We start from the raw sequence: 23,407 nt of genomic DNA on the forward strand, positions 1-23,407 counted from the left end.
GTATGTTAACTGACTGACTATAGACCCATTCAGCCAGTATGTTAACTGACTATAGACCCATTCAGCCAGTATGTTAACTGACTATAGACCCATTCAGCCAGTATGTTAACTGACTATAGACCCATTCAGCCAGTATGTTAACTGACTATAGACCCATTCAGCCAGTATGTTAACTGACTATAGACCCATTCAGCCAGTATGTTAACTGACTATAGACCCATTCAGCCAGTATGTTAACTGACTATAGACCCATTCAGCCAGTATGTTAACTGACTATAGACCCATTCAGCCAGTATGTTAACTGACTATAGACCCATTCAGCCAGTATGTTAACTGACTATAGACCCATTCAGCCAGTATGTTAACTGACTATAGACCCATTCAGCCAGTATGTTAACTGACTATAGACCCATTCAGCCAGTATGTTAACTGACTATAGACCCATTCAGCCAGTATGTTAACTGACTATAGACCCATTCAGCCAGTATGTTAACTGACTATAGACCCATTCAGCCAGTATGTTAACTGACTATAGACCCATTCAGCCAGTATGTTAACTGACTATAGACCCATTCAGCCAGTATGTTAACTGACTATAGACCCATTCAGCCAGTATGTTAACTGACTATAGACCCATTCAGCCAGTATGTTAACTGACTATAGACCCATTCAGCCAGTATGTTAACTGACTATAGACCCATTCAGCCAGTATGTTAACTGACTATAGACCCATTCAGCCAGTATGTTAACTGACTATAGACCCATTCAGCCAGTATGTTAACTGACTATAGACCCATTCAGCCAGTATGTTAACTGACTATAGACCCATTCAGCCAGTATGTTAACTGACTATAGACCCATTCAGCCAGTATGTTAACTGACTATAGACCCATTCAGCCAGTATGTTAACTGACTATAGACCCATTCAGCCAGTATGTTAACTGACTATAGACCCATTCAGCCAGTATGTTAACTGACTATAGACCCATTCAGCCAGTATGTTAACTGACTATAGACCCATTCAGCCAGTATGTTAACTGACTATAGACCCATTCAGCCAGTATGTTAACTGACTATGTTAAGACCCATTCAGCCAGTATGTTAACTGACTATAGACCCATTCAGCCAGTATGTTAACTGACTATAGACCCATTCAGCCAGTATGTTAACTGACTATAGACCCATTCAGCCAGTATGTTAACTGGCTATAGACCCATTCAGCCAGTATGTTAACTGACTATAGACCCATTCAGCCAGTATGTTAACTGACTATAGACCCATTCAGCCAGTATGTTAACTGACTATAGACCCATTCAGCCAGTATGTTAACTGACTATAGACCCATTCAGCCAGTATGTTAACTGACTATAGACCCATTCAGCCAGTATGTTAACTGACTATAGACCCATTCAGCCAGTATGTTAACTGACTATAGACCCATTCAGCCAGTATGTTAACTGACTGACTATAGACCCATTCAGCCAGTATGTTAACTGACTATAGACCCATTCAGCCAGTATGTTAACTGACTATAGACCCATTCAGCCACTATGTTAACTGACTATAGACCCATTCAGCCAGTATGTTAACTGACTATAGACCCATTCAGCCAGTATGTTAACTGACTATAGACCCATTCAGCCAGTATGTTAACTGACTATTAATTGACTAACTGACTATAGACCCATTCAGCCAGTATGTTAACTGACTATAGACCCATTCAGCCAGTATGTTAACTGACTATAGACCCATTCAGCCAGTATGTTAAACTGACTATATGTTAGACCCACTCAGCCAGTATGTTAACTGACTATAGACCCATTCAGCCAGTATGTTAACTGACTATAGACCCATTCAGCCAGTATGTTAACTGACTATAGACCCATTCAGCCAGTATGTTAACTGACTATAGACCCATTCAGCCAGTATGTTAACTGGCTATAGACCCATTCAGCCAGTATGTTAACTGACTATAGACCCATTCAGCCAGTATGTTAACTGACTATAGACCCATTCAGCCAGTATGTTAACTGACTATAGACCCATTCAGCCAGTATGTTAACTGACTATAGACCCATTCAGCCAGTATGTTAACTGGCTATAGACCCATTCAGCCAGTATGTTAACTGACTATAGACCCATTCAGCCAGTATGTTAACTGACTATAGACCCATTCAGCCAGTATGTTAACTGACTATAGACCCATTCAGCCAGTATGTTAACTGACTATAGACCCATTCAGCCAGTATGTTAACTGGCTATAGACCCATTCAGCCAGTATGTTAACTGACTATAGACCCATTCAGCCAGTATGTTAACTGACTATAGACCCATTCAGCCAGTATGTTAACTGGCTATAGACCCATTCAGCCAGTATGTTAACTGGCTATAGACCCATTCAGCCAGTATGTTAACTGACTATAGACCCATTCAGCCAGTATGTTAACTGGCTATAGACCCATTCAGCCAGTATGTTAACTGACTATAGACCCATTCAGCCAGTATGTTAACTAACTATAGACCCATTCAGCCAGTATGTTAACTATAGACCCATTCAGCCAGTATGTTAACTGACTATAAACCCATTCAGCCAGTATGTTAACTGACTATAGACCCATTCAGCCAGTATGTTAACTGACTATAGACCCACTCAGCCAGTATGTTAACTGACTATAGACCCATTCAGCCAGTATGTTAACTGACTATAGACCCATTCAGCCAGTATGTTAACTGACTATAAACCCATTCAGCCAGTATGTTAACTGACTATAGACCCACTCAGCCAGTATGTTAACTGACTATAGACCCATTCAGCCAGTATGTTAACTGACTATAGACCCATTCAGCCAGTATGTTAACTGACTATAGACCCATTCAGCCAGTATGTTAACTGACTATAGACCCATTCAGCCAGTATGTTAACTGACTATAGACCCATTCAGCCAGTATGTTAACTGACTATAGACCCATTCAGCCAGTATGTCTGACTATAGACCCATTCAGCCAGTATGTTAACTGACTATAGACCCATTCAGCCAGTATGTTAACTGACTATAGACCCATTCAGCCAGTTGTCTCTCTCTCCATTTATCGATTTATTGATCTTACCAACAGTCAACTTAATCAATTCTGGATAAACTGGCGTGTTGTTGACGTGTTGTGCGTTGTCGTGGTTACAGAAGCTGTACATCGTGTGTGACGTGGCGTTGTTCGTGATCGTTAACAAGTCGACCGCCTGTCATCTGGAGTCTCCTAAAGACCCCGTCCTGCCTTCCAAGTTCTACACTCCTCCTGACAAGGTACACACACACACACACACACACACACACACACACACACACACACACACACACACCATACACACACGCACACACACACCATACACACACCATACACACACACCATACACACACCATACACACACACACACACCATACACACACACCACACACACACACACACACACACACACACACACACACACACACACACACACACACCACACACACACACACACACACACACACACACACACACACACATTTACACACACCACACACACACGCACACACACACCATTTACACACACGCACACACACACCATACACACACGCACACACACATACACACACGCACACACACCACACACACACACACACACACACCATACACACAGTATTTACACACACACGCACGCACACACACACACACACACACACACACACACACACACACACACACACACACACACACACACACACACACATTTACACACACATGCACACACACACCATACACACACACCACACACACACACCACACACACACACACCATACACACACACACACACACACACACACCACACACACACACCATACACACACACCACACACACATCACATAAGGAGTATTTAATAAGTTGTCTCCCTTCCAGGACCTGATCAATGATAAGGAGTATTTAATAAGTTGTCTCCCTTCCAGGACCTGATCAATGATAAGGTGTATTTAATAAGTTGTCTCCTTCCAGGACCTGATCAATGATAAGGAGTATTTAATAAGTTGTCTCCTTTCAGGACCTGATCAATGATAAGGAGTATTTAATGTCTCCCTCCAGGACCTGATCAATGATAAGGAGTATTTAATGTCTCCCTCCAGGACCTGATCAATGATAAGGAGTATTTAATAAGTTGTCTCCTTCCAAGACCTGATCAATGATAAGGAGTATTTAATAAGTTGTCTCCTTCCAGGACCTGATCAATGATAAGGAGTATTTAATAAGTTGTCTCCTTCCAGGACCTGATCAATAATAAGGAGTATTTAATAAGTTGTCTCCTCCCAGGACCTGATCAATGATAAGGAGTATTTAATAAGTTGTCTCCTTCCAGGACCTGATCAATGATAAGGAGTATTTAATAAGTTGTCTCCTTTCAGGACCTGATCAATGATAAGGAGTATTTAATAAGTTGTCTCCCTCCAGGACCTGATCAATAATATGATAAGGAGTATTTAATGTCTCCCTCCAGGACCTGATCAATGATAAGGAGTATTTAATAAGTTGTCTCCTTCCAGGACCTGATCAATGATAAGGAGTATTTAATAAGTTGTCTCCTTTCAGGACCTGATCAATGATAAGGAGTATTTAATAAGTTGTCTCCTTCCAGGACCTGATCAATGATAAGGAGTATTTAATAAGTTGTCTCCTTCCAGGACCTGATCAATGATAAGGAGTATTTAATGTCTCCCTCCAGGACCTGATCAATGATAAGGAGTATTTAATAAGTTGTCTCCCTCCAGGACCTGATCAATAATATGATAAGGAGTATTTAATGTCTCCCTCCAGGACCTGATCAATGATAAGGAGTATTTAATAAGTTGTCTCCTTCCAGGACCTGATCAATGATAAGGAGTATTTAATAAGTTGTCTCCTTTCAGGACCTGATCAATGATAAGGAGTATTTAATAAGTTGTCTCCTTCCAGGACCTGATCAATGATAAGGAGTATTTAATAAGTTGTCTCCTTCCAGGACCTGATCAATGATAAGGAGTATTTAATAAGTTGTCTCCTTCCAGGACCTGATCAATGATAAGGAGTATTTAATGTCTCCTTCCAGGACCTGATCAATGATAAGGAGTATTTAATGTCTCCTTCCAGGACCTGATCAATGATAAGGAGTATTTAATGTCTCCCTCCAGGACCTGATCAATGATAAGGAGTATTTAATAAGTTGTCTCCTTCCAGGACCTGATCAATGATAAGGAGTATTTAATAAGTTGTCTCCTTCCAGGACCTGATCAATGATAAGGAGTATTTAATAAGTTGTCTCCTTCCAGGACCTGATCAATGATAAGGAGTATTTAATAAGTTGTCTCCTTCCAGGACCTGATCAATGATAAGGAGTATTTAATAAGTTGTCTCCTTTCAGGACCTGATCAATGATAAGGAGTATTTAATAAGTTGTCTCCTTCCAGGACCTGATCAATGATAAGGAGTATTTAATAAGTTGTCTCCTTCCAGGACCTGATCAATGATAAGGAGTATTTAATGTCTCCCTCCAGGACCTGATCAATGATAAGGAGTATTTAATGTCTCCTTCCAGGACCTGATCAATGATAAGGAGTATTTAATGTCTCCCTCCAGGACCTGATCAATGATAAGGAGTATTTAATAAGTTGTCTCCTTCCAGGACCTGATCAATGATAAGGAGTATTTAATAAGTTGTCTCCTTCCAGGACCTGATCAATGATAAGGAGTATTTAATGTCTCCCTCCAGGACCTGATCAATGATAAGGAGTATTTAATAAGTTGTCTCCCTCCAGGACCTGATCAATAATATGATAAGGAGTATTTAATGTCTCCCTCCAGGACCTGATCAATGATAAGGAGTATTTAATAAGTTGTCTCCTTCCAGGACCTGATCAATGATAAGGAGTATTTAATAAGTTGTCTCCTTTCAGGACCTGATCAATGATAAGGAGTATTTAATAAGTTGTCTCCTTCCAGGACCTGATCAATGATAAGGAGTATTTAATGTCTCCTTCCAGGACCTGATCAATGATAAGGAGTATTTAATAAGTTGTCTCCTTCCAGGACCTGATCAATGATAAGGAGTATTTAATGTCTCCTCCAGGACCTGATCAATGATAAGGAGTATTTAATAAGTTGTCTCCCTCCAGGACCTGATCAATAATATGATAAGGAGTATTTAATGTCTCCCTCCAGGACCTGATCAATGATAAGGAGTATTTAATAAGTTGTCTCCTTCCAAGACCTGATCAATGATAAGGAGTATTTAATAAGTTGTCTCCTTTCAGGACCTGATCAATGATAAGGAGTATTTAATAAGTTGTCTCCTTCCAGGACCTGATCAATGATAAGTACCTGAGTATTTAATAAGTTGTCTCCTTCCAGGACCTGATCAATGATAATAGTATTTAATAAGTTGTCTACCTTCCAGGACCTGATCAATGATAAGGAGTATTTAATACTCCTTCCAGGACCTGATCAATGATAAGGAGTATTTAATGTCTCCTTCCAGGACCTGATCAATGATAAGGAGTATTTAATGTCTGTTCCAGGACCTGATCAATGATAAGGAGTATTTAATACCTGTTATCTACCTTCCAGGACCTGATCAATGATAAGGAGTATTTAATAAGTTGTCTCCTTCCAGGACCTGATCAATGATAAGGAGTATTTAATATAGTTGTCTCCTTCCAGGACCCGATCAATGATAAGTAGTATTTAATAAGTTGTCTACCTTCCAGGACCTGATCAATGATAAGGAGTATTTAATAAGTTGTCTCCTTTCAGGACCTGTTATGATAAGGAGTATTTAATAAGTTGTCTCCTTCCAGGACCTGATCAATGATAAGGAGTATTTAATAAGTTGTCTCCTTCCAGGACCTGTTATCAATGATAAGGAGTATTTAATGTCTACCTCCAGGACCTGATCAATGATAATAGTATTTAATGTCTCCTTCCAGGACCTGATCAATGATAAGGACCTATTTAATGTCTCCCTCCAGGACCTGATAGTATGATAAGGAGTATTTAATAAGTTGTCTCCTTCCAGGACCTGATCAGTATGATAAGGAGTATTTAATAAGTTATCTACCTTCCATACCTGATCAATGATAAGGAGTATTTATATGTCTACCTCCAGGACCTGATCATATGATAAGTTATAGTATTTAATAAGTTGTCTACCTCCAGGACCTGATCAATAATATGATAAGGAGTATTTAATGTCTACCTCCAGGACCTGATCAATGATAAGGAGTATTTAATAAGTTGTCTCCTGTTAAGACCTGATCAATGATAGGAGTATTTAATAAGTTGTCTACCTTTCAGGACCTGATCAATGATATAGTAGTATTTAATAAGTTGTCTCCTTCCAGGACCTGATCAATGATAATAGTATTTAATAAGTTATCTACCTTCCAGGACCTGATCAATGATAAGGAGTATTTAATAAGTTGTCTCCTTCCAGGACCTGATCAATGATAAGGAGTATTTAATGTCTCCTTCCAGTACCTGATCAATGATAAGGAGTATTTAATGTCTCCTTCCAGGACCTGATCAATGATAAGGAGTATTTAATGTACCTCCTCCAGGACCTGTTATCAATGATAAGTAGTATTTAATAAGTTGTCTCCTTCCAGGACCTGATCAATGATAAGGAGTATTTAATAAGTTGTCTCCTTCCAGGACCTGATCAATGATAAGACCTGTTAGTATTTAATGTCTACCTCCATAATACCTGATCATAATACCTGATTATAGTATTTAATAAGTTGTCTCCTTATAGGACCTGTTATCAATGATAAGGAGTACCTTTAATAACCTGTTATGTCTCCTTATAGGACCTGATCAATGATAATACCTAGATTATATTTGTCATAGTACCTGAATAGTACCTGTTATAATACCTGTTATAATACCTGTTATAATACCTGTTATAATACCTGTTATAATACCTGTTATAATACCTGTTATAATACCTGTTATAATACCTGTTATAATACCTGTTATAGTACCTGTTATAATACCTGTTATAGTACCTGTTATAATACCTGTTATAATACCTGTTATAATACCTGTTATAATACCTGTTATAATACCTGTTATAATACCTGTTATAATACCTGTTATAATACCTGTTATAATACCTGTTATAATACCTGTTATAATACCTGTTATAATACCTGTTATAGTACCTGTTATAATACCTGTTATAATACCTGTTATAATACCTGTTATAGTACCTGTTATAGTACCTGTTATAATACCTGTTATAGTACCTGTTATATGTACCTGTTATAGTACCTGTTATAGTACCTGTTATAATACCTGATTATATACCTTTAATACCTGTTATAATATCTAGATTATATCTTTAATAACCTGTTCTATGTACCTGTATAATATCTAGATTATATCTTAATAACCTGTTCTATGTACCTGTATAATATCTAGATTATATCTTAATAACCTGTTCTATTTACCTGTATAATATCTAGATTATATCTTAATAACCTGTACCTGTTCTATTTACCTGTATAATATCTAGATTATATCTTAATAACCTGTTCTATATACCTGTATAATATCTAGATTATATCTTAATAACCTGTACCTGTTCTATTTACCTGTATAATATCTAGATTATATCTTAATAACCTGTACCTGTATAATATCTAGATTATATCTTTAATAACCTGTTCTATGTACCTGTATAATATCTAGATTATATCTTAATAACCTGTTCTATGTACCTGTATAATATCTAGATTATATCTTAATAACCTGTACCTGTATAATATCTAGATTATATCTTTAATAACCTGTTCTATGTACCTGTATAATATCTAGATTATATCTTAATAACCTGTACCTGTTCTATTTACCTGTATAATATCTAGATTATATCTTAATAACCTGTACCTGTATAATATCTAGATTATATCTTTAATAACCTGTTCTATGTACCTGTATAATATCTAGATTATATCTTAATAACCTGTTCTATGTACCTGTATAATATCTAGATTATATCTTAATAACCTGTTCTATGTACCTGTATAATATCTAGATTATATCTTAATAACCTGTTCTATATACCTGTATAATATCTAGATTATATCTTAATAACCTGTACCTGTTCTATTTACCTGTATAATATCTAGATTATATCTTAATAACCTGTACCTGTATAATATCTAGATTATATCTTTAATAACCTGTTCTATGTACCTGTATAATATCTAGATTATATCTTAATAACCTGTTCTATGTACCTGTATAATATCTAGATTATATCTTAATAACCTGTTCTATGTACCTGTATAATATCTAGATTATATCTTAATAACCTGTTCTATGTACCTGTATAATATCTAGATTATATCTTAATAACCTGTTCTATGTACCTGTATAATATCTAGATTATATCTTTAATAACCTGTTCTATGTACCTGTATAATATCTAGATTATATCTTTCCCTGTTCTCTTTGCCCCTCTCTCTCCATCTCTCTCTTAATCTGTCTCTCTCTATCTCCCTATCTCCTCTCTCTCTCTGCCCTCTCTCTCTCTCCCCCTCCTCTCTCTCTCTGCCCTCTCTCCCCCTCTTTGCCCCCTGTCTCTCTCTCTCTCCTCCTCTCTCTCTGCCCTCTCTAATATCTCTTTGCCCCCTCTGTACCTCTCTTTGCCCCCTCTCTCCCCCCTCTCTCTCTGTCTCTCTCTCTCTCTCTCCCTCTCTCTCTCTCTCTCTTTTTGCCCCTCTCTCTCTCTCTCTCTCTCTCTCTCTCTCTCTCTCTCTCTACCTCTCTAATCTGCCCTCCTCTCTCCCCCTATATCTCTCTCCCCCTCCTCTCTCTCCCCCTCCTCTCTCCCCCTCGCTCTCTCCCTCTCTCTCTCTCTCTTTGCCCCCCTCTCTCCCCCTCCCTCCTCTCTCCCCCTCCCCTCTCTCTATTCCCCCCTCTCCCTCCTCTCTCCCTATTCCCCCTCTCTCTCCCCTCCCCTCTCCCTCCCCCCTCCTCCTAACTCCCCCTCCCCCTCTCTCTATTCCCCCTCTCCCCCTCCCCTCTCTCTCTATTCCCCTCTCTCCCCCTCCCTCCTCTCTCCCTCCTCTCTCCCCCCTCTCTCTCTCCCCCTCCTAACATAGAACCCCCCCTCTCTCCCCCTCCCTAACCTCTCTCCCCCTCTCCCCCTCCTCTCTCCCCAGCCAAAGCCATCTCCTGTCTTGTCTACAGTGAATAAGACTCTGACGGTGCCAGGTAGGAGAGTCTACAACAAGACCACCAGCTCAGACAGCAACACCAGTACCCACTCCCAGCCCAGCTCTCCTGTTACCAAGACCAGGTAACACACCTTAACATAGAGACACCAGTACCAACTCCCAGACCAGGTAACACACCTTAACATAGAGACACCAGTACCAACTCCCAGACCAGGTAACACACCTTAACATAGAGACACCAGTACCAACTCCCAGCTCTCCTGTTACCAAGACCAGGTAACACACCTTAACATAGGCCTCCTCCTGCGGGCTAGGCCTCCCCCTCCTGCGGGCTAGGCCTCCTCCTCCTGCGGGCTAGTCCTCCTCCTCCTGCGGGCTAGGCCTCCTCCTCCTGCGGGCTAGGCCTCCTCCTCCTGCGGGCTAGGCCTCCTCCTGCGGGCTAGGCCTCCTCCTGCGGGCTAGGCCTCCTCCTCCGGGCTAGGCCGCCTCCTCCTGCGGGCTAGTCTTCCTAGAAGAAGCATGACACTATAATAATAAAAAATAAAAAAAACATTTTTACACCTAAACACACACCATTAATATAGACAAATATGCCTAAACTCACACTTCCTGTTGATGTCAATCCCCTTCCTGTCCTGTAGGGATGTTGTGACGGAGTCGTCAGAGGGCGGGGCGAGAGAGAATGAAGAGAACCCTGTTATCACCAAGACGGACGACGGGAAGAAGGTGAGAGAGAAGGAAAGGCCTCGTCTTCGATTCCTCCTGACCTAAACTGACCCCTCAGACCTAAACTGACCCCTCAGACCTAAACTGACCCCCCAGACCTAAACTGACCCCTAAAAAGTACCAACCTCAGACCACCTAAACTGACCCCCAGACCTAAACTGACCTCTTAGACCTAAACTGACCCCCAGACCACCTAAACTGACCCCCAGACCACCTAAACTCCCCCCCCAGACCACCTAAACTGCCCCCCAGACCACCTAAACTGCCCCCCCCAGACCACCTAAACTGGCCCCCCCAGACCACCTAAACTGACTCCTCACACCACCTAAACTGACTCCTCACACCACCTAAACTGCCCCCTCAGACCACCTAAACTGCCCCTCAGACCACCTAAACTGCCCCCTCAGACCACCTAAACTGACCCCTCAGACCCCTAAACCGCCCCCTCAGACCCCTAAACTGACCCCCATACCCCTAAATTGACCCCCACAGACCCCTAAATTGACCCCTCAGACCACCTAAACTGACCCCTCATACCCCTAAACGGACCCCTTAGACCCCTAAACTGACCACTTAGACCCCTAAACTGACCCCTCAGACCTCCTAAATTGACCCCTCAGACCTAAACTGACCCCTCAGACCTAAACTGACCTCTCAGACCACCTAAACTGCCCCCTCAGACCACCTAAACTGCCCCCTCAGACCACCTAAACTGACCCCTCAGACCACCTACATAGACCACCTAAACTGACCCCTCAGACCACCTAAACTGACCCCTCAGACCACCTAAACTGACCTCTCAGACCACCTAAACTGACCCCTCAGACCACCTAAACTGACCCCTCATACCCCTAAACGGACCCCTTAGACCCCTAAACTGACCCTTAGACCCCTAAACTGACCCCTTAGACCCCTAAACTGACCCTCAGACCTAAACTGACCTCTCAGACCACCTAAACTGACCTCTCAGACCACCTAAACTGACCTCTCAGACCACCTAAACTGACCTCTCAGACCACCTAAACTGCCCCCTCAGACCACCTAAACTGACCCCTCAGACCACCTAAACTGCCCCCTCAGACCACCTAAACTGACCCCTCAGACCACCTACATAGACCACCTAAACTGACCCCTCAGACCACCTAAACTGACCCCTGACCCCTCAGACCACCTAAACTGACCTCTCAGACCACCTAAACTGACCCCTCAGACCACCTAAACTGACCCCTCAGACCACCTAAACTGACCCCTCAGACCCCTAAATTGACCCCTCAGACCCCCTAAATTGACCCCCTCAGACCACCTAAACTGACCCCTCATACCCCTAAACGGACCCTTAGACCCCTAAACTGACCGCTTAGACCCCTAAACTGACCCTTAGACCCCTAAACTGACCCCTCAGACCACCTAAACTGCCCCCTCAGACCACCTAAACTGACCCCTCAGACCACCTAAACTGCCCCCTCAGACCACCTAAACTGACCTCTCAGACCACCTAAACTGACCCCTCAGACCACCTAAACTGACCCCTCAGACCACCTAAACTGACCCCTCAGACCACCTAAACTGACCCCTCAGACCACCTAAACTGACCTCTCAGACCACCTAAACTGACCCCTCAGACCACCTAAACTGACCCCTCAGACCACCTAAACTGACCCCTCAGACCACCTAAACTGACCCCTCAGACCACCTAAACTGACCCCTCAGACCACCTAAACTGACCCCTCAGACCACCTAAACTGACCCCTCCGACCTCCTTCAATTCGTTTTGAGAAGGAGGCGGAGAGAGGAATCGAGGAAAGATTAAATGAGAAAGATAAAATAAAATCCCAGATAAAATTTGAGCCCAAAGGTATTGTTGTTTGCTCATGGTTTTGTTGACCTTTTGAAACCTCATATTAGTTTTAACCCTGTCAGAAACCTCATTGATTAGTTCATTTAACCTGTGAAACCTCATATTAGTTCACAGACCCTGTGACCTCATATTAGTTCATTTAACCCATGAACAGACCCCTTATTAGTTCATTTAACCCAACCTCATATTAGTTCATTTAACCTGATGTTAGAGTTCATTTAACCCTGTGAAACCTCATCATTAACCCTGTGAAACCTCATACTAGTTCATTTAACCCTCAGACCTCATATTTCATTTAACCCTGTGAAACCTCATATTAGTTCATTTAACCCTGTGAGACCTCATATTAGTTCATTTAACCCTGTGAAACCTCATATTAGTTCATTTAACCCTGTGAAACCTCATTATATTAGTTCATTTAACCCTGTGAAACCTCATTATATTAGTTCATTTAACCCTGTGAAACCTCATATTAGTTCATTTAACCCTGTGAAACCTCATATTAGTTCATTTAACCCTGTGAAACCTCATATTAGTACATTTAACCCTGTGAGACCTCATATTAGTTAATATATATATATAATATAAATGCCATTTAGCATTTTGGCTTTTATCAAAGCGACTTACAGTCATGTGTGCATACATTCTACGTATGGGTTCATTTAACCCCCGGGGATCGAATTAGTTCATTTAACCCTACCCTGGCGTTACAAGCGCCATGCCTACCAACTGAGCTACATTTAAGGACCACATTTAACCCTGTGAAACCTCATTATATTAGTTCATTTAACCCTGTGAAACCTCATTATATTAGTTCATTTAACCCTGTGAAACCTCATTATATTAGTTCATTTAACCCTGTGAAACCTCATATTAGTTCATTTAACCCTGTGAAACCTCATATTAGTTCATTTAACCCTGTGAAACCTCATATTAGTTCATTTAACCCTGTGAAACCTCATATTAGTACATTTAACCCTGTGAGACCTCATATTAGTTCATTTAACCCTGTGAAACCTCATTATATTAGTTCATTTAACCCTGTGAAACCTCATATTAGTTCATTTAACCCTGTGAAACCTCATATTAGTTCATTTAACCCTGTGAAACCTCATATTAGTTCATTTAACCCTGTGAAACCTCGTCATATTAGTTCATTTAACCCTGTGAAACCTCGTCATATTAGTTCATTTAACCCTGTGAAACCTCATATTAGTTCATTTAACCCTGTGAAACCTCATATTAGTTCATTTAACCCTGTGAAACCTCATATTAGTACATTTAACCCTGTGAAACCTCATATTAGTTCATTTAACCCTGTGAAACCTCATATTAGTTCATTTAACCCTGTGAAACCTCATATTAGTTCATTTAACCCTGTGAAACCTCATATTAGTTCATTTAACCCTGTGAAACCTCATATTAGTTCATTTAACCCTGTGAGACCTCATCATATTAGGGAGACAGATCCTCATTTAACCCTGTGAAACTCTCATATTAGTTCATTTAACCCTGTGAAACCTCGTCATATTAGTTCATTTAACCCTGTGAAACCTCATATTAGTTAATTTAACCCTGTGAAACCTCGTCATATTAGTTCATTTAACCCTGTGAGACCTCATTAGTTCATTTAACCCTGTGAAACCTCGTATGTATTCCTTCTCTAATTTTGTATATTTAAAAAAACTTCACATCCTCTCTCTCTCAGGAGGACACAGTGACCTCTGACCTCACCACAGGTGCGTCAACCATCCCCAAACCTCGCCGCGGACGCCCCCCCAAGGCCGCACCCTCCCCTCTGGCCAATGAGAAGGAAGGAGGGGCAGGCAAAGGCAGGAAGAGGGCGGCGCCTGCCCAGGACTCCGCCCCCTCGGGGGAGCCAAACTCCATCAAGATCCCTAAAGCTGAGGATGTGACGCAGATCCTAGACCTGCAGAGGTGAGGGAGACAGATCCTAGACCTGCAGAGGTGAGGAGAGACAGATCCTAGACCTGCAGAGGTGAGGAGAGACAGATCCTAGACCTGCAGAGGTGAGGAGAGACAGATCCTAGACCTGGTGAGGAGAGACAGATCCTAGACCTGGTGAGGAGAGGAGAGACAGATCCTAGACCTGCAGAGGTGAGGGGAGACAGATCCTAGACCTGCAGAGGTGAGGAGAGACAGATCCTAGACCTGCAGAGGTGAGGGGAGACAGATCCTAGACCTGGTGAGGAGAGACAGATCCTAGACCTGGTGAGGGGAGACAGATCCTAGACCTGGTGAGGAGAGACAGATCCTAGACCTGGTGAGGTGAGGAGAGACAGATCCTAGACCTGGTGAGGAGAGACAGATGGTGAGGATCTAGAGTGAGGAGACAGATCCTAGACCTGGTGAGGAGGGAGACAGATCCTAGACCTGGTGAGGAGAGAGACAGATCCTAGACCTGGTGAGGAGAGACAGATCCTAGACCTGGTGAGGAGAGACAGAGAGACAGATCCTAGACCTGCAGAGGTGAGGGGAGACAGATCCTAGACCTGGTGAGGAGAGGAGAGACAGATCCTAGACCTGGTGAGGAGAGACAGATCCTAGACCTGGTGAGGAGAGACAGATCCTAGACCTGGTGAGGTGAGGAGAGACAGATCCTAGACCTGGTGAGGTGAGGAGAGACAGATCCTAGACCTGGTGAGGAGAGGAGAGACAGATCCTAGACCTGGTGAGGAGAGACAGATCCTAGACCTGGCAGAGGTGAGGAGAGACAGATCCTAGACCTGGTGAGGAGAGGAGAGACAGATCCTAGACCTGGTGAGGAGAGACAGATCCTAGACCTGGTGAGGTGAGGGGAGACAGATCCTAGACCTGGTGAGAGGAGAGACAGATCCTAGACCTGGTGAGGTGAGGAGAGACAGATCCTAGACCTGGTGAGGAGAGACAGATCCTAGACCTGGTGAGGAGAGACAGATCCTAGACCTGGTGAGGAGAGACAGATCCTAGACCTGGTGAGGAGAGACAGATCCTAGACCTGGTGAGGAGAGACAGATCCTAGACCTGGTGAGGAGAGACAGATCCTAGACCTGCAGAGGTGAGGGGAGACAGATCCTAGACCTGGTGAGGTGAGGAGAGACAGATCCTAGACCTGCAGAGGTGAGGAGAGACAGATCCTAGACCTGGTGAGGTGAGGAGACAGATCCTAGACCTGCAGAGGTGAGGAGAGACAGATCCTAGACCTGCAGAGGTGAGGAGAGACAGATCCTAGACCTGGTGAGGTGAGGAGAGACAGATCCTAGACCTGGTGAGGTGAGGAGAGACAGATCCTAGACCTGGTGAGGTGAGGAGAGACAGATCCTAGACCTGGTGAGGTGAGGAGAGACAGATCCTAGACCTGGTGAGGAGAGACAGATCCTAGACCTGGTGAGGAGAGACAGATCCTAGACCTGCAGAGGTGAGGAGAGACAGATCCTAGACCTGGTGAGGAGAGGAGAGACAGATCCTAGACCTGGTGAGGAGAGGAGAGACAGATCCTAGACCTGGTGAGGAGAGACAGATCCTAGACCTGGTGAGGGAGACAGATCCTAGACCTGGTGAGGTGAGGAGAGACAGATCCTAGACCTGGTGAGGAGAGACAGATCCTAGACCTGGTGAGGAGAGACAGATCCTAGACCTGGTGAGAGGAGAGACAGATCCTAGACCTGGTGAGGAGAGACAGATCCTAGACCTGGTGAGGAGAGACAGATCCTAGACCTGGTGAGGAGAGACAGATCCTAGACCTGGTGAGGAGAGACAGATCCTAGACCTGGTGAGGAGAGACAGATCCTAGACCTGGTGAGGAGAGGAGAGACAGATCCTAGACCTGGTGAGGTGAGGAGAGACAGATCCTAGACCTGGTGAGGTGAGGAGAGACAGATCCTAGACCTGGTGAGGAGAGACAGATCCTAGACCTGGTGAGGAGAGACAGATCCTAGACCTGGTGAGGAGAGACAGATCCTAGACCTGGTGAGGAGAGACAGATCCTAGACCTGGTGAGGAGAGACAGATCCTAGACCTGGTGAGGAGAGACAGATCCTAGACCTGGTGAGGTGAGGAGAGACAGATCCTAGACCTGGTGAGGAGAGACAGATCCTAGACCTGGTGAGGAGAGACAGAGACCTGGTGAGGAGAGACAGATCCTAGACCTGGTGAGGTGAGGAGAGACAGATCCTAGACCTGGTGAGGTGAGGAGAGACAGATCCTAGACCTGGTGAGGAGAGACAGATCCTAGACCTGGTGAGGAGAGACAGATCCTAGACCTGGTGAGGAGAGACAGATCCTAGACCTGGTGAGGAGAGGAGAGACAGATCCTAGACCTGGTGAGGAGAGGAGAGACAGATCCTAGACCTGGTGAGGGGAGACAGATCCTAGACCTGGTGAGGAGAGGAGAGACAGATCCTAGACCTGGTGAGGAGAGGAGAGACAGATCCTAGACCTGGAGAGGTGAGGGGAGACAGATCCTAGACCTGGTGAGGAGAGGAGAGACAGATCCTAGACCTGGTGAGGTGAGGAGAGACAGATCCTAGACCTGGTGAGGAGAGACAGATCCTAGACCTGGTGAGGAGAGACAGATCCTAGACCTGCAGAGGTGAGGAGAGACAGATCCTAGACCTGGTGAGGTGAGGAGAGACAGATCCTAGACCTGGTGAGGAGAGACAGATCCTAGACCTGGTGAGGGAGAGACAGATCCTAGACCTGGTGAGGTGAGGAGAGACAGATCCTAGACCTGGTGAGGAGAGACAGATCCTAGACCTGGTGAGGGAGACAGATCCTAGACCTGGTGAGGAGACAGATCCTAGACCTGGTGAGGAGAGACAGATCCTAGACCTGGTGAGGGAGAGACAGATCCTAGACCTGGTGAGGAGAGACAGATCCTAGACCTGGTGAGGTGAGGGAGACAGATCCTAGACCTGGTGAGGGGAGACAGATCCTAGACCTGGTGAGGTGAGGAGAGACAGATCCTAGACCTGGTGAGGTGAGGAGACAGATCCTAGATCCTAGACCTGGTGAGGAGACCAGATCCTAGACCTGGTGAGAGATCCTAGGAGAGACAGATCCTAGACCTGAGGTGAGGAGAGACAGATCCTAGACCTGGTGAGGAGAGACAGATCCTAGACCTGGTGAGGGAGACAGATCCTAGACCTGGTGAGGAGAGACAGATCCTAGACCTGGTGAGGAGAGACAGATCCTAGACCTGGTGAGGAGAGACAGATCCTAGAGAGAGAGACAGATCCTAGACCTGGTGAGGTGAGGAGAGACAGATCCTAGACCTGGTGAGGTGAGGAGAGACAGATCCTAGACCTGGTGAGACAGAGAGACAGATCCTAGACCTGGTGAGGGAGGAGAGACAGATCCTAGACCTGGTGAGGAGAGACAGATCCTAGACCTGTGAGGAGAGGTGAGAGACAGATCCTAGACCTGGTGAGGAGAGACAGATCCTAGACCTGGTGAGGAGAGACAGATCCTAGACCTGGTGAGGAGAGACAGATCCTAGACCTGGTGAGGAGAGGAGAGACAGATCCTAGACCTGGTGAGGTGAGGAGAGACAGATCCTAGACCTGGTGAGGAGAGACAGATCCTAGACCTGGTGAGGAGAGACAGATCCTAGACCTGGTGAGGAGAGACAGATCCTAGACCTGGTGAGGAGAGACAGATCCTAGACCTGGTGAGGTGAGGAGAGACAGATCCTAGACCTGGTGAGGAGAGACAGATCCTAGACCTGGTGAGGTGAGGAGAGACAGATCCTAGACCTGGTGAGGAGAGACAGATCCTAGACCTGGTGAGAGACAGATCCTAGAGAGAGACAGATCCTAGACCTGGTGAGGAGAGACAGATCCTAGACCTGGTGAGGAGAGACAGATCCTAGACCTGGTGAGGAGAGACAGATCCTAGACCTGGTGAGGAGAGACAGATCCTAGACCTGGTGAGGAGGAGAGACAGATCCTAGACCTGGTGAGGAGAGACAGATCCTAGACCTGGTGAGGGAGACAGATCCTAGACCTGGTGAGAGGAGAGACAGATCCTAGACCTGGTGAGGTGAGGAGAGACAGATCCTAGACCTGGTGAGATCCTAGACCTGGGAGAGACAGATCCTAGACCTGGTGAGGAGAGACAGATCCTAGACCTGGTGAGGAGAGACAGATCCTAGACCTGGTGAGGTGGAGAGACAGATCCTAGACCTGGTGAGGAGAGACAGATCCTAGACCTGGTGAGGAGAGACAGATCCTAGACCTGGTGAGGAGAGACAGATCCTAGACCTGGTGAGGAGAGACAGATCCTAGACCTGGTGAGGTGAGGACCTGGTGAGGAGACAGATCCTAGACCTGGTGAGGAGAGACAGATCCTAGACCTGGTGAGAGACAGAGGAGGAGACAGATCCTAGACCTGGTGAGGAGAGACAGATCCTAGACCTGAGGAGGAGAGACAGATCCTAGACCTGGTGAGGGGAGAGAGACAGATCCTAGACCTGGAGGAGAGGAGAGACAGATCCTAGACCTGGTGAGGAGAGACAGATCCTAGACCTGGTGAGGAGAGACAGATCCTAGACCTGGTGAGGAGAGACAGATCCTAGACCTGGTGAGGGGAGACAGATCCTGACCTGGGGAGACAGATCCTAGACCTGGTGAGGAGAGACAGATCCTGGTGGGAGAGACAGATCCTAGACCTGGTGAGGAGAGACAGATCCTAGACCTGGTGAGTGAGAGACAGATCCTAGACCTGGTGAGGGGAGACAGATCCTAGACCTGGTGAGGAGGAGAGACAGATCCTAGACCTGGTGAGGAGAGACAGATCCTAGACCTGGTGAGGAGAGACAGATCCTAGACCTGGTGAGGAGGAGAGACAGATCCTAGACCTGGTGAGGAGAGACAGATCCTAGACCTGGAGAGACAGATCCTAGAGACAGATCCTAGACCTGGTGAGGTGAGGAGAGACAGATCCTAGACCTGGTGAGGAGAGACAGATCCTAGACCTGGTGAGGAGAGACAGATCCTAGACCTGGTGAGGAGAGACAGATCCTAGACCTGGTGAGGAGAGACAGATCCTAGACCTGGTGAGGAGAGACAGATCCTAGACCTGGTGAGGAGAGACAGATCCTAGACCTGGTGAGGTGAGGAGAGACAGATCCTAGACCTGGTGAGGTGAGGAGAGACAGATCCTAGACCTGGTGAGGAGAGACAGATCCTAGACCTGGTGAGACAGAGAGGAGAGACAGATCCTAGACCTGACAGATCCTGACCTGGTGAGGAGAGACAGATCCTAGACCTGGTGAGGAGAGACAGATCCTAGACCTGGTGAGGAGAGGAGACAGATCCTAGACCTGGTGAGAGAGAGACAGATCCTAGACCTGGTGAGGGAGAGAGACAGATCCTAGACCTGGAGAGGAGAGACAGATCCTAGACCTGGTGAGGAGAGACAGATCCTAGACCTGACAGTGACCTGGGAGGAGAGACAGATCCTAGACCTGGTGAGGAGAGACAGATCCTAGACCTGGTGAGGAGGAGAGACAGATCCTAGACCTGGTGAGGAGGGAGACAGATCCTAGACCTGGTGAGGAGAGACAGATCCTAGACCTGGTGAGGAGAGACAGATCCTAGACCTGGTGAGACAGATCCTAGACCTGGGAGAGACAGATCCTAGACCTGGTGGTGAGGAGAGACAGATCCTAGACCTGGTGAGGAGAGACAGATCCTAGACCTGGTGAGGTGAGGAGAGACAGATCCTAGACCTGGTGAGGAGAGACAGATCCTAGACCTGGTGAGGAGAGGAGAGACAGATCCTAGACCTGGTGAGGAGAGACAGATCCTAGACCTGGTGAGGAGAGACAGATCCTAGACCTGGTGAGGAGAGACAGATCCTAGACCTGGTGAGGTGAGGAGAGACAGATCCTAGACCTGGTGAGGAGAGACAGATCCTAGACCTGGTGAGGAGAGACAGATCCTAGACCTGGTGAGGAGAGACAGATCCTAGACCTGGTGAGGAGAGGAGAGACAGATCCTAGACCTGGTGAGGAGAGGAGAGACAGATCCTAGACCTGGTGAGGAGAGGAGACAGATCCTAGACCTGGTGAGGAGAGGAGACAGATCCTAGACCTGGTGAGGAGAGACAGATCCTAGACCTGGTGAGGTGAGGAGAGACAGATCCTAGACCTGGTGAGGTGAGGAGAGACAGATCCTAGACCTGGTGAGGAGAGACAGATCCTAGACCTGGTGAGGAGAGACAGATCCTAGACCTGGTGAGGAGAGGAGAGACAGATCCTAGACCTGGTGAGGAGAGACAGATCCTAGAGAGACAGATCCTAGACCTGGTGAGGAGAGACAGATCCTAGACCTGGTGAGGAGAGACAGATCCTAGACCTGGTGAGGTGAGGAGAGACAGATCCTAGACCTGGTGAGGAGAGACAGATCCTAGACCTGGTGAGGAGAGACAGATCCTAGACCTGGTGAGGAGAGACAGATCCTAGACCTGGTGAGGAGAGACAGATCCTAGACCTGGTGAGGAGAGACAGATCCTAGACCTGGTGAGGAGAGACAGATCCTAGACCTGGTGAGGAGAGACAGATCCTAGACCTGGTGAGGAGAGACAGATCCTAGACCTGGTGAGGAGAGACAGATCCTAGACCTGGTGAGGAGAGACAGATCCTAGACCTGGTGAGGGAGAGACAGATCCTAGACCTGGTGAGGAGAGACAGATCCTAGACCTGGTGAGGAGAGACAGATCCTAGACCTGGTGAATGGAGGGGAGACAGATCCTAGACCTGGTGAGGAGAGACAGATCCTAGACCTGGTGAGGTGAGGAGAGACAGATCCTAGACCTGGTGAGGAGAGGAGAGACAGATCCTAGACCTGGTGAGGAGAGACAGATCCTAGACCTGGTGAGGAGAGACAGATCCTAGAGGAGAGACAGATCCTAGACCTGGTGAGGAGAGACAGATCCTAGACCTGGTGAGGAGAGACAGATCCTAGACCTGGTGAGGAGAGACAGATCCTAGACCTGGAGAGGAGAGACAGATCCTAGACCTGGTGAGGAGAGACAGATCCTAGACCTGGTGAGGAGAGACAGATCCTAGACCTGGTGAGGAGAGACAGATCCTAGACCTGGTGAGAGGAGAGACAGATCCTAGACCTGGTGAGGTGAGGAGAGACAGATCCTAGACCTGGTGAGGAGAGACAGATCCTAGACCTGGTGAGGAGAGACAGATCCTAGACCTGGTGAGGAGAGACAGATCCTAGACCTGGTGAGGAGAGACAGATCCTAGACCTGGTGAGGAGAGACAGATCCTAGACCTGGTGAGGAGAGACAGATCCTAGACCTGGTGAGGAGAGACAGATCCTAGACCTGGTGAGGAGAGACAGATCCTAGACCTGAGGAGAGACAGATCCTAGACCTGAGGTGAGGAGAGACAGATCCTAGACCTGGTGAGGTGAGGGGAGACAGATCCTAGACCTGGTGAGGAGAGACAGATCCTAGACCTGGTGAGGAGAGACAGATCCTAGACCTGGTGAGGAGAGACAGATCCTAGACCTGGTGAGGAGAGACAGATCCTAGACCTGGTGAGGAGAGACAGATCCTAGACCTGGTGAGGGAGGAGACAGATCCAGATCAGATCCTAGACCTGGTGAGGAGAGACAGATCCTAGACCTGGTGAGGGAGACAGATCCTAGACCTGGTGAGGGGAGACAGATCCTAGACCTGGTGAGGAGAGACAGATCCTAGACCTGGTGAGGAGGAGAGACAGATCCTAGACCTGGTGAGGAGAGACAGATCCTAGACCTGGTGAGGGAGGAGAGACAGATCCTAGACCTGGTGAGGAGAGACAGATCCTAGACCTGGTGAGGAGAGACAGATCCTAGACCTGGTGAGGATCCTAGACCTGGTGAGAGACAGATCCTAGACCTGGTGAGACAGATCCTAGACCTGGTGAGGGAGACAGATCCTAGACCTGGTGAGGAGAGACAGATCCTAGACCTGGTGAGAGACCTGGGAGAGACAGATCCTAGACCTGGTGAGGAGAGACAGATCCTAGACCTGGAGGAGAGACAGATCCTAGACCTGGTGAGGTGAGGAGAGACAGATCCTAGACCTGGTGAGGGAGAGAGAGACAGATCCTAGACCTGGTGAGGAGAGACAGATCCTAGACCTGGTGAGGAGAGACAGATCCTAGACCTGGTGAGGAGAGACAGATCCTAGACCTGGTGAGGTGAGAGACAGATCCTAGACCTGGTGAGGAGAGACAGATCCTAGACCTGGTGAGGAGGGAGACAGATCCTAGACCTGGTGAGGGAGAGACAGATCCTAGACCTGGTGAGGGAGAGACAGATCCTAGACCTGGTGAGGGGAGAGAGACAGATCCTAGACCTGGTGAGGAGAGACAGATCCTAGACCTGGTGAGGAGAGACAGATCCTAGACCTGGTGAGGAGAGACAGATCCTAGACCTGGTGAGGAGAGACAGATCCTAGACCTGGTGAGGAGAGACAGATCCTAGACCTGGTGAGGAGAGACAGATCCTAGACCTGGTGAGGAGAGACAGATCCTAGACCTGGTGAGGAGAGACAGATCCTAGACCTGGTGAGGGGAGGGG

At 46.1% G+C, this 23,407-nt stretch overlaps 1 protein-coding gene and 4 long non-coding RNA genes across 7 annotated transcripts in view; 2 read left to right on the forward strand and 3 right to left on the reverse strand.

Moving 5' to 3' along the window:
• The window catches only part of LOC127920873 (sister chromatid cohesion protein PDS5 homolog A-like), a 128,793-nt gene that overhangs the window by 103,680 nt on the left and 1,706 nt on the right, over window positions 1–23,407 (forward strand). The window contains exons 28-34 of the mRNA XM_052504901.1: window positions 3,178–3,299; window positions 10,226–10,362; window positions 10,882–10,966; window positions 14,533–14,762; window positions 16,098–16,242; window positions 16,472–16,871; window positions 17,271–17,415. Coding sequence (XP_052360861.1) covers window positions 3,178–3,299; window positions 10,226–10,362; window positions 10,882–10,966; window positions 14,533–14,762; window positions 16,098–16,101 — 578 coding nt within the window. The 3' untranslated portion in view covers window positions 16,102–16,242; window positions 16,472–16,871; window positions 17,271–17,415. The remainder of the gene's footprint in view (window positions 1–3,177; window positions 3,300–10,225; window positions 10,363–10,881; window positions 10,967–14,532; window positions 14,763–16,097; window positions 16,243–16,471; window positions 16,872–17,270; window positions 17,416–23,407) is intronic.
• Window positions 3,815–6,091, reverse strand: LOC127920885 (uncharacterized). 2 transcript variants are annotated; one of them, XR_008107791.1, is made up of 5 exons: window positions 5,868–6,091; window positions 5,602–5,775; window positions 5,157–5,427; window positions 4,574–4,752; window positions 3,815–4,205 (listed from the first exon to the last, which is right to left on the reverse strand). It is a non-coding gene; the product is annotated as an uncharacterized LOC127920885 (long non-coding RNA). The 2 variants fall into 2 exon arrangements; XR_008107792.1 differs by lacking the exons at window positions 5,157–5,427; window positions 5,868–6,091 and having other exon boundaries at window positions 5,602–5,799.
• Window positions 8,396–9,498, reverse strand: LOC127920887 (uncharacterized). The gene is made up of 4 exons (XR_008107794.1): window positions 9,242–9,498; window positions 8,909–9,109; window positions 8,651–8,858; window positions 8,396–8,418 (listed from the first exon to the last, which is right to left on the reverse strand). It is a non-coding gene; the product is annotated as an uncharacterized LOC127920887 (long non-coding RNA).
• Window positions 13,127–14,263, reverse strand: LOC127920883 (uncharacterized). Of its 2 annotated transcripts, none has more exons than XR_008107789.1 (4): window positions 14,121–14,263; window positions 13,875–14,090; window positions 13,692–13,781; window positions 13,127–13,224 (listed from the first exon to the last, which is right to left on the reverse strand). It is a non-coding gene; the product is annotated as an uncharacterized LOC127920883 (long non-coding RNA). The 2 variants fall into 2 exon arrangements; XR_008107788.1 differs by lacking the exon at window positions 13,127–13,224 and adding an exon at window positions 13,243–13,350.
• Window positions 15,010–15,665, forward strand: LOC127920881 (uncharacterized). The gene is made up of 3 exons (XR_008107780.1): window positions 15,010–15,113; window positions 15,351–15,485; window positions 15,549–15,665. It is a non-coding gene; the product is annotated as an uncharacterized LOC127920881 (long non-coding RNA).

Source organism: Oncorhynchus keta, unplaced genomic scaffold (assembly GCF_023373465.1).
Source record: "Oncorhynchus keta strain PuntledgeMale-10-30-2019 unplaced genomic scaffold, Oket_V2 Un_contig_2103_pilon_pilon, whole genome shotgun sequence".
Lineage (NCBI taxonomy): Eukaryota > Metazoa > Chordata > Actinopteri > Salmoniformes > Salmonidae > Oncorhynchus > Oncorhynchus keta.